Here is a 16967-nt window from a genome sequence, read left to right on the forward strand (position 1 = left end):
AAAGAGAGAAAGAGATAAAGATAACACGAAATCAGACTTTAAAGTAAAAGTGAGTGATTTTCTTATATAATATATATATTTATATATATATAAAATGTGAATGCGTTATTTTATATATAAAATTATGCGCATTATTATGTAATATAATTATTACGCATTATTATTATATAATATATCAAAGAGTATACTATTATTAATGTAATAAGTTTAACCCTTTCGTTACTAGCGCCGATTATAATCGGCATCCATGGGACAATAAGTATTTACAAGATTCTAATTTATCTGTATAGTATTTTTTGATTATATTTATTCGTATTAAATGAATTCTATTGAAAGTATATTTTCATGTAACGTGTAATATATTCTCTACGTCAAAATAATTTGAAGATTATCGACGTGCATGTAACTTTTCGATATTACTATTAAGACGGAATGGGACTACCGTAACGAAAGGATTAATAATTAATTGGGTAAAATAAATGTGTACAGGTAAATATAATATATATATATATACCTGTATCGCCGTGAGAGCGGCAACGATCGCTGGACTACCAAATCCGTGCGATATGAGGGAGAAGTGTGTTAGATGTCTTTGTATACTCGGATCGAGTATGTGTTGTGGTCGCGTATTACAGAGTGGTGACCTGTCCTGATTTAGAAGATCCATCAGCTCTTTGGTGATTTGTCTGGTAATAAATAAATTTGTGATACAATTAATCATTCGTTCGAAATTAATATTGTTTAATGGTATAAATATATTAATTTGATAGAAAATAATAATTTGACTTACTTTGTCGCATGAAGAAGTTCTTTTCTCCTATAGGAATCTTGCGGTTCGCAATGCTGTCGACTGAGGTATTCTGCGACCTGTTTCGCAGGGAACTCGGTTTCGCAAACGTAACCAAAATCTCTGGCAAGGTGAATTGCTTCTCCTAGAAAAAGCATGAATGCATATAATTTTTTATTATTATTATTATTATTATTTTTCTTTTTTATTATTTCGACAATATATCAGATTATTATAGAACAGAAGTATTCTTCCAATTTTTCTTACAATGGAGAATACTTTGATTCAAATTAATATATATATATAATATATATAGGTGTTAAGATAATTAAAAGAAATATTGATTAATTTTTTTGTTTTAAATTGTAATTATGTGCAAAAGAAAATTATAAACTGGTTTATTAAAATTTTTCTATCGTAACGTAGTTTGAAAAATGTTCCTATAGAGAAAACATAAGATTATTTTTGAGATATTTGATAATAATCAAATAATCAGTTATCGGAGAGAGAAGGGAAAATATATTTATATCGATGTTGTCGGCTTTTGTATCAATCGAAGTTGATTTTACAGATGCGTGTTCCAGATCGGTGAGAGCGAGTCAAAAAGGAGAACGAGCAAATAACCTGACCGACAAATATATACCAAGCAAGTTTCCGTTTGACAACTTCACTGTAATGAACGCGCATCATCATCACACAGCGATGAAAGTTATTTCCAACGGGTTCGATATAATCAGAAGGAATATGCGTCCATTAACGCACTAAGAACCTGAAAGAACAGTCATTTTTTTTGGTCGAACGTTATTATAACACGATTTTCGATATTATAGATTAATACGGATTAAACTAAAATATATTTAAATATATAAGGACGATGGTGTAATGACTTTAATTAAGAACTGGGCGTCATGGTTATTACGATTTACCTGATAATTAAAAGATAACTCAATGAAATCGTAAGCCTGTAATATTCGAACTTTTAATTCGATTAATTTCATTCATTGTTTTATCAATTAAAACGAATAATATTAACCATCGTGTTGTTTATTCATCGATCACGAAAAATTATAATTATCAACTATGTGTATTTCTTAAAAATATTATTTTCTTTTCGTTTTTTTTCATTGTTACATTTATCTCTCTCTCTCTCTCTCTCTCTCTCTCTCTCTCTCTCTCTCTCTCTCTCTCTCTCTCTCTTTCTCTCTCGACGAGAAAGATTTATCTTTTACCAGAAAGAATAAAAAAAAAGAAGAAAAGAAATAATAAAAAAACGTACAAACTTTCTCAGAAATTTTTCCAATTAAATTATTGACGGCAACACACACACACACACACACCGGGATAACGAGTAACGGAAAGAGAACACTTTGCGTTCTTCCTCCATTTCTCGCGGGAATGTTTTAGCGAAATTTTTTCATTCGATCCTTTTTCTTTTTTTTTTTTCAAATGATATCGAAAGAACGAGACGAAAATTGATTACACGTCGGCTAAGGTAGGGTTAAAGAACTTGACAATAAGGTAACGGCATAAGTACTTATATATATATATAATTTATATATAATATACATATATATATATATATGTATATATATATATGTATATATGTACATAATTCGAGAGGTATTACGTAATCGTTTCTCTTTGCCGGTTAACCGATTGGACAACGAATTTACGCATGAATCAGGTAGGTATATATATATATATTTGGATTGGTATATGTATGTACGTTGTATACCAGGTGAATCAGGTTGGAGAGATAGGTGTTACTTACACATCTGCCGTTTCGAGAGAATTCCCACACTTTCGCCTCACTCGGCAGCCCCTTCGACTTCTCGAAGACACGATCGAGACGAGAGAGGATGTGTGTATGGCTTTTACGGTTCTTTCTTTATATATATATGTATATAGATAATATATATCTCCCCTTACTCATTTCGAATACGATTTAACTATGAAAATGATTTTAATGCCAACGTCAAAGATACTCGTGAGTGTATAATAGAATAATAATATTTATGAAATTTTTAAAAGATCATAAGCATATTTTATTTTTGTTTTTTATTTCCTTCTTATTATTTTTTTTTTTTTTTAAATAAATTTTCAAAACGAATCTAAAGAAATGATTTGATTTAATATACAATTTTATCGAATTGATTTGTGTAAATATTGTTAAAATAGTGTGCATTGATTTGAGATCTTAATGAATTGTAATTTTTAATATTATATATAGGAACGTTTTTGAATAAAATTATTCGAACTTTTTTTAGGTTTGTGAGAATGTATTTTATTTAGTAAGTATAGCGAAAGAAAAACATAAGTTGATTTGTTCAACTTCGTTTTACGTAAACGTTCGTGTTTAACGTGTAACTAGTAGATATTGTAAAGATAAAATTGAAGGGTAAACTGGGTAAGATAGAATCGATGACTCGTGCCAAACGATGAACGTATAAATCAGGCTTTGTACGTGTTAATTCAGTCGCTTCTTGGTGCGAATCGAGGAATGGACGTTTATTGAAAGGTTTAAATTTACAATGCAGTCGTTCTCGAATGAACGAGAGAGAACGAGAGTGAACGAGAGAGAGAGAGAGAGATAGAATGAATGAAAGAATGAGAAGGAAGGAGAAGCAGTTCTATGCTTTCTTCAGTTTTATCTCATTCTAAGTGACGTTAATCTCTCACTGTTTTACGTTTCTACCTACGAAGAAAATAAATATCATAGCTGACAATAAAGTCGCGCGTTTACATTTAACATCGTAACGAAATATAATTCATTTCAAATGTAGATCAACGTAATTGATAAAAAATTATTTAATGTTATATTAACGATATATTTAATGTTACGTTTGATTAATGTCAAATTATTTTGCAATCGATGTATTAATGAATGACATAAAACATTTGTGTTATTTTTTTTAAACACGACGTTCGAACCTGTTTGAAATTATAAAACTTATCTCAACGAAAGAAAAAATGAATTTCATTTCTTTTTAAATTGCACACGAAGTTGCTTTATTATTTTTTGTCTTTTTTAATCAATAAAGGAATAACGTAATATAAAAAACATAATTACAAAAAATAATAATTCAATGAATTTCTTGTGTAATATAAATAGAATGTTGTTACTCTCAAATTTTACTAATTTTATCGTGAGCACGTGTCTTACGCGTCGAAAAAAAATTCGGCAGATTTTTTAAATACCCGACATGGTTTGAAAGAATTTTGAAAATCTTCCCGAGTTAGTTGTTGGGCGTATATATTGTCTTTTAGGAAAGTAAGAAGAAGAAGGTTACTTTGGCGTTTTGGTTTGCGAACGGTGGAAACGCGATGGAAGGAAAGTTGTGGGGCTCGGTGTGTTTTATGGTGGGCCCCACCGGCCATAAATTATAATCAACGTCTGTACCCACGGGGTCTGACGGGCCACATAACGTAGCATCGTTAGAGTTTCGCCGATAGAAGAACAACGTGCATTGCGATCTCTCTAAGTAAAGGATCGTAATACGAGCGTGCGAGAGAAACAAGACCATTAACCGCACGACTTGGTATTCACTCTTTCTTCCTCTTATGTTAGAAGAGTATTCTTGATTAATCGAGCGTTGCTTCTTTAACTCGGAAGCGGAAGAACGAGCAAAGAAAAACACAACACCCGAGTCTTTCTCAAAGCTCGATGATTACGTTATCTCATTTATGTATTTAACGTGTCAAATTATATTTCAAGTATATATTGTCGATTAATGAAAGAAAATTTTGTATGATCTCGAAAGGTATTGAATTATTAACAAATTGTTGATTATTATTTAGAATTATTTTGAACAAAGACATGTGATCTTATTATGAGATGTCATACTTGATAATATGTATTCATCTCGTTGTTGTATCAGAGAATTATAGTAGATTAATAAGAAATGTTTTTAACAAAAATTTAATAAACTTCTTTTTGATTATTCTTTATTTAAATGATTCCTTCTCTCTATAAGATATATATATTTTATTATCCATGTAACGAGATATTTCTTGATTATTTTTTGTTTCAATAGAAAATGTTGTATATAAACGTACATCATTGCTCAATGAAAAATCCCCTTTGCAACGTTGTTACTCGAAACATTAACGATTTATAATACGAGAGAAAGAGGAATTAGAAATAAGAAAAAGAAAAAAAAGAAAAAGGGAAACGACCCGAAGCTCATAAAATAGTTAACGTTACCTCTCTTACGTATTACAAATTCCGCGGCTTCCGATTTCTGATTGAATTCACAATAACCGATAGTATTTATTCGCGGTATTAAACTTTTCCGCACGTTTATTTTACCCGGAGTGAATTAGAGAGGATATATACGTACTTGTCGACAAAAGCCGACGGCGTCAGAAATGCCGGTGCGGTGACGGATTAGCAGCGGTATTATTTAAGGAGATGCAAATCTCTTATCCTACGCGACGGATATCCATAAATAACGGTTGGCAATAGCTACGACAGAAATTCATTGCACGAAAGAATTAAGAGCCATTCTTCTTTAACTCCTGGCATGCTCCAAGAAATGCGGGTCAGTGTGTGCGTGTACGTGTGTATCGGGATAAAAGAAACTTTTAGTTGAATAACGTTAACGTGTTTATGCGTAAGATTGTGGTGAATTAGAAAAGAGACCAGGATCTTGAATTATCTCTTTAAAGGGGAAAAAAATATCTTGAGCGTAATAAGAGAACAATTTTTCCATCGATCCTTCAACGTATTTAGAATTCTTAAAGAAGTTTTAAGATAAATAATATACGAGATAAATAATAATTGGTGATTAAAATATCGGATCACCAATTGTTATCATATTTATCTATATATTAACACGATATATAATTAATGTAATATATTAATGTGAAATATTTGAAAATTAATCTAACGTACCTTCTACCAAGGATGTTAAAAGTGTAACATTGGCAGCCTTCCTTCTACCGGCTGGCAGATTTAGACCAATCTTCTCTAATTTTTCCCTCAACAATCGTCCACCATTTTTAGACTTCGCTCTATAAAGAGAAAACAATACAAAAATATAAGAAATGCAATATTAATATAAAATATATATATATATATTATCCCCTAAAAGTATTTGTGTTCTTTTCGAAATGATCGATTAATCGAATAGACGACGAGTGTGTTTGAAGAAACGCAAGCGAACGTTTAAACCATCATCGACCTTCACAGCTACAAGAAGACTTTCGAAATTCTTGGTTGGTTCATTAATCATTTTTGCGGCGATGCTTACAAAAATAAAAAATAAATAAATCAACTAATGCACGGGTGGGGGGGAAAAGAGAGAAAGAGAGAGAAAGAGAGAGAGAGAGAGAGAGAGAGAGAGAGAGAGAGAGGAATAGGTAATATAAGAAGAAGGAAGATGATGTTTGGAAAGTGGAAGGACAAAGAGAGAGAGAGAGAGGGAGAGAGATGAAAGAAGACATGAACAAAAATTAGCATAATCCGCGGGCTTCGTAAACGTGTAATCGATGATTGAGCAATTCGAGCAACAAGTTATGAGTAAAAAAAACGGCAAATGTAGGAAGACGAAAGATACTCATCTCGCTAGCTAGGAGTATAGAAAAGTCCTCTTAGAGAAGTTTCTTTAATAGAAGAGAACTAGAAAGGCGAGTATTACGATCGTTGTAAATAACGGTAGTCTCGAACGGATCGAGTAGGGGGTGGGAAGGAGGTAGGAAGGGAGGGCGGTGCCTGCCGGAAGGGCAACGTAAATGCATACTAAAAATACTTGCCTAAGTGGAGAATCAAAGAATATATCTTTTGATTCTGTTTGTGTCTCTTTTACACTCAATTTGTTAGATTTAGTTGGTTTTTTTATCGAATTACCAACGAAATACACGAACGTTTAAATTCCGTTATAGTTTCACGTTGTTCTCTTAAACTTTTTCGTTTAAATACAAATTTCAATACTTTTACGTAACTATTAATATTTACCCTCTTATTTTTTTTACTTTTCTTTATCTATGTAATCTCGAGGGAAGAAAAGAAAATCTAGAAAATGTTCGAAAATCAATCGGATTTCGATTGGTTGATATAACTCGCGTTATTTATCAGAGAATTAATTACAATCAACTAAGTTAAACGAATTTAAACGAAGTTAATTTTCTTCAACGTGACGTGTTACAATGAGAATTCGATAGCTAGTAGCAACCGAGTTATTTCTTAACACACCTTCTTCATCGATCATTCTCCTGGTTGGTTGTCGTAACGGTAACGCGTATCGTTCAACTTTGTTCGGTTCGGTACCGCCGTCTCGTTTGGTCTTTCCTTCGGTGATTTTTTTTTTCCTCCTCCTCCCCGCCCCTCCCCAACCTCCATCCATCTTGCTTCGACAATTAATACATTTTACCGCTACAACTTTTTAACATAGCTGTAATTTTTCTATTGACAATCATTCTCGTATTTCTCTTCGTGTTTTCACCAGTACCCCGATCTCTGTTTTCCGAATGATTTTTTTTTCTATTTTATTTTTTTCTATTTTTCCTTTTTTTTTTTTTTAAACACGACGTTCGAACCTGTTTGAAATTATAGAACTTATCAACGAAAAATAAAAGAAAAGAAAAGAAAAGAGAAAAATGAATTTGATTTCTTTTTAAAATTGCACACGAATTTTGTTTTGTTTAAGATTAAAAGATATCTTATCCGATCTATTTAATATATACAAGAGAGGTGTTTTCCTTTCAGACCATTCCTGTGAAAAGGAGGTTCTTCTAATCGATCTTTAATCTTGTCGTAGATCGATGATCGTTCTTCTCGTAAACGTTGATTCGAGAAGTATTGTGATTACCTATAAAGTCAGTGTTGGTTGTGTGGTGGAATGTATGTTACATGCATCGCGTGTTTCCATTGACAGGTGCATCGATAACAGTCTTAATTGTTCTTTAGTATTAGTGTACTATTAATTCGCGTAAAGCTCTTCCACATCTCTAATATAAATGTATGTTTTGATTTTTAAGTTTCTTTTCTTTTTTTTTTTTTTTATTCATTGCTTCTTCTTCTTCTTTTTTAATGTTTAGTTTATTTTTGATCTTTAATCGTATCAATTAATTTTTGTTTCTAAGTTTCGATTTATTATCTGTTGAATTATGACGATGACGTAACAGAAGTAATCGAATATTTTTTTTAACAATGAAGAATTTATAACACGCGATTTTTTTCGTAAAACGTTTCTTTCATTCTTTCTATTGTGTTTCGTAGTGGAACATAAATAATACACGTCACAAGATACGTTAATTTATCATTGAAATTACATCACTCGAATACAATATTTTATGATGACGAATTAATAATAACATACTTAATAACACGTCGCGTTACATCAACTTTTTCCATTTTTGTGTGTTTTATAATAGCGAACATATTAGAGCTTGATGTATTAACGAGCTCGTTGAACGAGGAATTATACGATGATAAAATACTAATAAATGTGTGATTTTTATTCGTTCTTTTGAATTTATTTCATTCTAATTTATTGCGATAAATTTTTATGGCAATTATCTACACACACGAACGAACTATATTTATGATTATTATTTTAGAGATTACTTTTTTTTTTTCTTTTTTTCATCTTTCTTTGCAAAATTTATAATTATCTATATATTATCATTAATAGAATATTCTTTATAATCAACATTAATAATTGTTTCATACTAATTGTAAGAGACATGCGCTTTATTGTCTGACACGTAATAATTATATATTATTTTTATTTCAAAACACAGCTCATCAAATATATATGAACATGTGTATGAACATACATACATATATACGTATTATTTATTGACGGGATGGTTTCTTGCGTACGTGACGAGGATTAAGATTCGTTGATTACGAAGACTCATCTCGAAGAAGGATTCTCATCCTTTTCGAGAGTATTCGAGATATTATTCTGAACCCTTCGCTATTTAGTTTCTCTCCCTTTTTGGGAGGAATTTCTGGGAACACTGATTCCTTGAACTATCGTGATTACTCAAGATATAATCTCGGTATGATATAGTTGCATCGTTAAATTAAATAGTAACGTTACATATAAATGTTAAACGAAAAGATTTGATTTCGTTCGTATATTAAAATTTCGTGAAAAAAATTCATTTGAGAATCGTTTTAATTGTGTGCGGTATGTGTGTTTTTTTCTTTTTTTTTTTTTTAAACAAATTATTCACAAAAACCCATAAGAATCTTAATATTGTATAATATCATGTTAATGTATTGTTCGCTTCGGAACAAGTATTTCCAGAAAGTCGAGATTTCTAACTACCCGATTATTCTCTAGGCATCCTTGAATACCTGTATCGTTAATCGCAAATGGCTCTCGGCTGACATTAGCAAACCGAAGGACTTTCTACAATCATGACCCAACGAGAGAGGCAAGTAAACGTCTTTCTTGAGAATACTGAAGAAGACGATCGTGTCATCAATATAGGTATCTTTTAGAAAATCGTTAAAAATCTGAGTAAACGCGTTGAAATATATCCTCGTTCAATCAAGTTATCATATTTAATTACAATTTATTCGTTCGTAATTTACAATTTGTCAAACAAAAAAATAAGAAGATGATCAAAGAAATTAAATAAATAAATAAATAAAAAAACAAAACAAACATTTTGTAATATAAAACGATAATATATTCCTAAAGATTGATTAATTAGATCAAAATAAAAAAACCGATGTTACTCAAGTTAAAAAATTAATTCTGAACACGAGTAAAAGATAAAACAAGAGAGAGAGAGAGAGAGAGAGAGAATATCTATGATATCGAGTCAGATCAATGCGTGTAATTATCAGTCCGATTACTATTCGAATGGATAAATTATATCATATGATGCTGTATCGTGACAAGGGAGACAGCAAGATGAGCAGGATTGCACTTGGTATCCTTACGATTTGCCTGAGGCTTCTGCTTGCATGGAATTGACACTCGAAGCTATGAAATTATTAATATCTCATTTGCATGAGGAACATAGATTGGGTTGGTTTATTGGTACTTTCTTTGCTTCCTTCTTTCTTTTTCTATCTTTACTTTCTGTCGATTGTGAGACTTCTTGAAGGTGGAGGTCTTGAACATCGTTCTTACACTTGCCCGAGGTTCTTCCTCTTCTTCTTCTTCTTCTTACCGAGGCGTTAAAGCTCTCCCTCTTCTTTTATTATCCAGAGTAATACGTTAAATTTCTTCTTCATTTTGCGTCGATTTCCCCTCGAAGGTATAAACGAAAGGATAGAAGAATATATTCAAGGGAAAAGTCTCGGTCAATTACTGTCTATGGTGGTTTTACACGGAAAGCCATTATCTTCAAAGGGGAATCATGGAAATGGTCGTTTGGGGCGGCACCTCCGGTCAATATTTTGCCGGTCAAAAGATTACGGAAGTTTCACAAGATAAAGTATCGTAAAATGAATGGAGTGTTTACGAGAGAGAGAGAGAGAAAGAGAGAGAGAGAGAGTTTGTGTATGCGTAAGCGTAAGCGTATGCGTGTGTGTATGCGAATTTACTCTTTATACGTGTATACGTATACGTGAGGGCTCTTTTAGTATCTTTCTTAGTGCGTATATCTTTTCTCCTTGTACCTTGCATATTCTCTTAATACGCATAATATAATATGCGTTACTATACACTGACATATCCGGCCGACTCCTCTGTAAAACGATTTATCCGTGCCTTCGTTGATAAAACATTGCGCAACTTATATATGTGTGTGGTGCCCTGGTACTCGAGTAAAATGGTGAATCAGATAAAGCAAAAGGAGAGTTCGTACGTTCGTTCGGGCGCAACAGAGAAACTCATAAATCAGGCTACCCTGTCCTGTTTGTGTTGTTTCGAATGCAAGACGCGTTCGGCCAATGTAGATTCACCGTTTATTAATTAACTTCGTAGATAAAGACGCGTAACGGTGAATATATCCGATTTCTTTATTTATTTATTTTATTTTTTTCTTCCGTTGTTTCTTTTTATTTGCGATTTATCCTTTTTATCGCGAAAGAATAATACGCTTTCGCACACACTCGCGAGATAAAATAAAATACTTTTCTTCGAAAGAGAAATTACACATGTGTTTTTTCAATTTCCGATTAATCGGTGATCTCATTTTTCTTATCTCTTATATATACGAGAATTATTATAATTAAATTATCAGAATTAATTAACACGGTCGATATCTTTTTTTTTGTTGGCAACGATTGTTCTAAAGAGGTGATGCGATTTTTTATTCCTTTTTTTTCTTTTTTATTGTTCAAAAGGTCGATCATCTCACCAATGTGAAATATAAATGACGATACTAATTGGCCCGTTTTATATATACATATATACATACATACACACACACACACACACACACACACACACACACACACACACACATACCTATGTATGGTATATTAAATTGGCAAGGAACGACGATCGAATATTATTCAAAGGTATTTTAATACTTAATAATCGTTCCAGCGCGTAATGTTAAATTATCCTAACGGTGAACACGTAAGTTCTTCTTCTTCTTCTTCTTCTTCTTCTTCTTCTTCTTCTTCTCTTGCGAGAGATTACGGTGAATAGGCTCGTACGGTTAAGACACATGAATGAACCGCTTTCTCTCTCTTTCTTCTCTCTTTTTCACTCACCGAGATGATGATGAGTCGTTGGAGGGGGATGGGGTGGGGAAAAGGGGGAGGAGGGAGGAAGAGGGGATCGGAAAGGAAGAAACGAGAGAAAGAGAAAGAGAGAAAGAAATCAGAGAGGAAATAATAATTATACTCTTAAAAAGGTACGAACCAACCACTTGTTCGATCTTTGATGTTTTTGACAGAGTTGATAGAAATTATTACCTCCCATTTATATTTGACTTTTTTAAGATATGATTTTTTTTTTTTCTTTTTTATATATTTCTTTTTTTTCTTCTTCTTCTTCTTATTCTTTTGAAACGAAATTATCTACTTTCGAAGAAAGTTATTATTAATGGTTAAAAATATAACGAGAGTTCGGTGTTCGTTGCAACGAATGAATGAATGAATGAAATGACTTTTTAATAAAGTGCTTTTTCGTGTATCGCATCTGTTTATAATGACACATAATGCACGATAACATTCGGATTGGCTGAATGTTACAAAATTTGTAAAATAATATTGTATATGTGTGCACGTAATTATGCAAGTGGTATAAAAGTCAAAATTAAACAAAAAAAAAGAAAAGAGTTTAACAATTATTTCACGCCACATTATTTAAAACTAAATGAATTCAATGTTATTTTCATACGATATATTGTTTAAAAATAAATTGTTAGATAGCATTTGTTACTCCAATATTATAATAACGAATTCGTGTAATGCGTTCAAATGTAATTCTTTTTAAAATATCTCGAAACAATAGATACTTTCATAATTATGGACACATATAACATAATTTAGATATCACACCTTATTAGAGCAAACACACACACATACGCACGTATATCAATTAATTTCTTTAATCTATTTATACAAAAAAAAGTAATTTTAACGTAATTAATGTAACAACTGTGGTAACGCGTATAAAATTGAATATTGGTTTGCCAAATATTATTGCAAGTTTTTTCTTTAGATTGACGATGAAGAAGAAGAAAAAAAAAAAAAGAAAATATTGAAAGAATCGAAGTAAGAAGAAATATTATTTTGTTACCTTCGTAAAACACCACCTAGAAGACTGGCATTTAAACATTCCGGTGGCGAGAGCCGTCTTTGTACCTCGGCTACCGTAACTTTGTACTTGCTGGTGCTGCTGAGTAACGATAATCGTCCTGGGACTGAACAGAACACGTCCGAAGGTTGTGCGTTTCCTGTCAGCATGGCCTTTTCGCTTCTCTCCGAAGGTTTCATGTCTGTAATCAAACACAAAGCACATGTCTTAAAACTATCAATCCTTTATCTTGATTTTTCCAAATTTTTCTTTGTTTCTTGAATATGTTGTTTTTTCTTCTTTTTTTTTCTTTTCAAGCAAGCAACATTATACAAAATGTCGTATAATATCTTTTACTTATTATCATATGATATAATCGGTACGAACCAAGAACAACCACCACCAATCTTGCGACTCAGGGCTCGAATATGATTTATAGACCAGTTCTGTAAAAAAACGCCTTACCAGGTTTTAAACTCACTCGATCGAGATTAATCGTATCGATCCGATTTGTCGATAAATTAAATTACAGACCTCCCTGTTAAACTGGCCATCATAACGCAGTCGATAAATTTACGTAATATGCTAGTCTAAATGCTCCTCTTACTTATTCTTCGTGTGTACATATATGTAAATAAAAAGATAAATAAGAAAAGAAAAAAAAAATAGAAGAAACTAAAGACAGATAGTAAGAAAGAAAGAAAGAAAATAAGTAAGATGATGATCAATTAATATAACGTACCTATTCCACGAAGAATGTAATAATAATTTATGTTAATACATGTTATAATAGTTAGCCAAGTAATTCTCTTTCAAACGGGTTGAAGGAAAAGGTCGTTGCGAAGATTAGTAATTTCATGGTGTAGGAAACCTAACGAAATATCGAAAGCCACACAAGCCTTCTTTCTCTCTTATTTATCCAAAATTATATTCTCTTTCTCTCTCTCTCTCTCTCTCTCTCTCTCTCTCTCTCTCTCTCTCTCTCTCTCTATCTATCTATCTCTCTCTTGACCTTTTCAACGTTATGTGTATAATATAATAGCAATATCTTGATCGAAATATTTTAAATTCGCCAGTGAACCATCGTATTTTCCTTCCTATGCATCGGTAGCCTCGCATTATTGCATGGTTGTTCTCTGGAATGCTTAATATCGAATCTCTCGTAAGGGATGGGGGTGGGGGGAGGTGACTGGGGGGCTTCCGACAAAGTCCGTTATTGCAACACAGCCAATGGTCAACTTATATAAGAATCTTGGACTCTTCATTGTTAAATTCGTGGTGACCGCATGAAGATATTTGAACATTTAACGTTGTTAACTTTTCCATAAAAAAGAAAGAAAGAAAGAAATAAGAAAAGATATCCTGTTTATGTTTATAGTATTTTTTTTTATGGTTCTCTTGATTTTTCTTTATCTTTATCTTTTATAATCGTTAAAAAGAATATGGTTGATTTTTTTTAATGGACGAACGGTTGTAAAGATTTTTGCGAAATAAAAAACAAAAAAACGTTTCGTTTAAATTCGATAAGGAGAGATGTAAAAAAAAAGAATGATAAAGTATTTATATTCTTCTTCTTCTTCTTCTTCTTTAAGGGGCTAATTTATTTCATTTACGAGTCATTTATTTTCATTTCGTATACGTGAGATGTGAAACAATCGTTAGAATTATCGTTTTTTTTGTTTTGTTTAAATTTGGCACAGGAAATGTCAATTAAGTTCCGAAACGATTATTCCATTCAACGTCTCCTCGATTGCGAAATCGGATTGGTTATTCCATAACGGATGATTAGGCATTGAGATAAACGATTAGATTCTTTCATCTTGTCGAAAATCTTTGAAAGGAATTATGAAAAATGTGAGAACGTTTCGAGAAAGTTACCGAAAAGATATTTTTTTTTATCATTACGCGAGTAGGTATCCTTGGAATTTATGTCTTTAATCATTCTCGATTGGTTTTGAGGTGTACACAGACAAGCTATGAATAGAAATACAAATAGAAAATAAACTATGAATATAATCAATTTTTAATCATTATTTCTTAAACCCTTTATTATAGGGCCGATTTTTGTTTTTTTTTGTTTTTACAAATAAGTTATTACAAAATAATCAATATAATTTGTGAAATAAATAAATATTTGTGTTGAATATCTAAATCAACAATTTATTCTTATATTTCAAATTAAAATTTTGTTGTTGATTCTAGAGAGGAGATAAGAAGATTATTACTTCTTTGATAGTAATAAATATGATAAAGTGTTAGTAGAGAAATGATATGAATCTGTAAAATAAAGAATTAAAAAAAAGACAATGATAATACTTTTCTAATTACAGGTATTGTTGTATACTTAAAATTACATATATATATATATATATTGGTTTGTACTTAAAATATTACAAATCATTTTTCAAATTACAAGTATTGTTTTATATTTAAAAATTATTCTATATAATAAATAACATATATGTACGATGAGCATATATATATATATATATAGGTTTTATGTATTGCAACGTTAGAGAAGTTGTCTGTATTATCTATGAACCGGTAGAGAGTCAATAATATCAAAACGATCAAACGGGTCAAATGGGTAATAAATTTTCATGCAATCCAAATAGGTCGATGGTTGCGTGGCTCGCAGCAACGTTCATAAATTATAATGCTTAGTAGAGTAAGTAGAGAAGGGCAAAGTGAAGAACGTTAACGGAAAGGAAGTAGACAGGAGTAAGAAGAGCCCTATGATATTATTATAATATTTTTATCAATTAAAACTCACACCGAAAGGAATGAAGATATTACACTCGTGTTCGTTGATTTAATACTAAACCTATCGACACTTTGTGTATACTTATTTTTATCTTTAAACAAAAAAAAAACATATATCTTTATATACAATAGAATAAAATTTTAATCAATCTCGTATAACGAGATATTTTATTTATAATTTCTTTTAATATATATAATATATAATATATTTTCTTTTATTTAGAAAAATTAATAATTTACATTTTATGCGTTTTTTAGCACATATTTTTTTGTTTACTAATTATAGCAACACGATTATTTGATCTCACGTTGATAGAAGGTTTAGTGTTAAATCGTGAAAGTTATGTATTTTTTTTTATTTTTTTTTTTAAAAAGATCCTTATTTTTTTTTTTTTTTTCTAATTTTTTATCTCTTATCTCGTGTCACCGTAACGTCTTCTGGTAATACATTTTTTTGTAAGAGAATTTTGTTCAATTTTCTTTTCATTTTGATTACTTTAATTCTCGATAGAGAGTTTAAGACACGTATAAAGTTTTCTTTAAAAAACTAAACGGCAAATAATCGTTTCTTTTTATCATTAAACGTACCGACTTAAAGCATTTAAGCAAATATGTATAAGTAAAATCAAACAATCATGAAAACGATAGATCATGTTTTAAAAGTACTTAATAAGTACTTCTTCCACTCGAGTTTCAAAATTTGTATATCCAAAAAGACGAAGAGACGGGTCTGGTCAAAAATCAATATAATAAAAAAGAATAAGAAAAGAAGAAGAAAAGAAAGGGGGGGAAAAAAAAGACAAGACAAACCTCGAATGCCACTTACTTATAGAATTTTTTCGATAATCTTTGGAACGTTCATAAAAATCTTTTAGAGCGTACAAATATCTTCGTTGACAAAGCCCGTTATCTCGGTTTCCTTCCGCGTTCGAGAGGCTACATAATTACGAACGTGGTAGCCTTCTCCCCATGAATACACACATACACATACATATACACTCACGTATATGTATGGGCCTTATGAAATATTATTTAGAAATAATAATCGCTTTGGGCAATTTCTATCGTTCGTTATTCGGATATTTTTCTTTTTCCATCTTGTTTCCTCTTTTCTTTTTTTTTTTTTTATTCCTCTCGTTCGCTTATCTTCATCACTAACATAAGTATGCGCCAATATGGTTGGTATATGCATTTTATTTAAATAATTTATTTCAAATAGAAATAACTTTAGCGCGTTAATTCCTTCGCGTATTCCTTCAAGTATAGTTTGAATATATATATATTTATATACATTCTCGTTTATGTATTGCATTTATATATACATGGGGGTTATTTACCACGTGTAAAACGTGTAATTATCACGATTAGTTGTAACCTTTAGCAATGCGAATTGTGAAATCGTCTCACTCATCGATAATATTTTTCTTTTTTTTTATCGGTCAATCTAACTAACGGGTGAGCGAGTTAATTACTCGTTAACTTATACGTTAATTCAACGAGCATAATAATAATAATAATAATGATAACTAACTATATATAAGATCCGTGACATTTCTCGATAAACCATTCAAGAAGATATATTTCCATCGTATTTTTCCAAGCCCCCCCATTAATTTATTCGCGTTTAAATCATACAAAGAAGATTCGTTGTTGTCGTTGTTCTTAACTGGTTTCAATTTCAAGAAATTCTCATTGAAAAAATGATCAATCTATGGATAGAGATGATACTCGTGTTGCAACACGTATTTTCATTGACA

At 31.2% G+C, this 16967-nt stretch overlaps 2 protein-coding genes across 7 annotated transcripts in view; one reads left to right on the plus strand and one right to left on the minus strand.

The window, feature by feature from the left end:
* LOC106783637 (KH domain-containing, RNA-binding, signal transduction-associated protein 3) overlaps window positions 1-1819 on the plus strand; it is a 13772-nt gene extending 11953 nt beyond the window's left edge. The window contains exon 9 of one of the 2 annotated variants that reach the window (XR_001381334.1): window positions 1359-1819. The gene's annotated coding sequence lies outside the window, so the exon portion shown is untranslated. The remainder of the gene's footprint in view (window positions 1-1358) is intronic. The other variant, XR_001381335.1, reaches the window with a different exon arrangement.
* Window positions 1-16967, minus strand: part of LOC106783608 (transcription factor AP-2-epsilon) — a 192389-nt gene that overhangs the window by 1565 nt on the left and 173857 nt on the right. For all 5 annotated transcript variants that reach the window (XM_014742299.1, XM_014742334.1, XM_014742307.1 and 2 more), the window contains 4 exons: window positions 12451-12649; window positions 5682-5800; window positions 791-932; window positions 515-686 (listed from right to left, as the gene is read on the minus strand). In XM_014742299.1, coding sequence (XP_014597785.1) covers window positions 515-686; window positions 791-932; window positions 5682-5800; window positions 12451-12649 — 632 coding nt within the window. The remainder of the gene's footprint in view (window positions 1-514; window positions 687-790; window positions 933-5681; window positions 5801-12450; window positions 12650-16967) is intronic.

The sequence above is a fragment of the Polistes canadensis genome, unplaced genomic scaffold, assembly GCF_001313835.1.
Source record: "Polistes canadensis isolate GaletaPanama2010 unplaced genomic scaffold, ASM131383v1 scaffold_1, whole genome shotgun sequence".
Lineage (NCBI taxonomy): Eukaryota > Metazoa > Arthropoda > Insecta > Hymenoptera > Vespidae > Polistes > Polistes canadensis.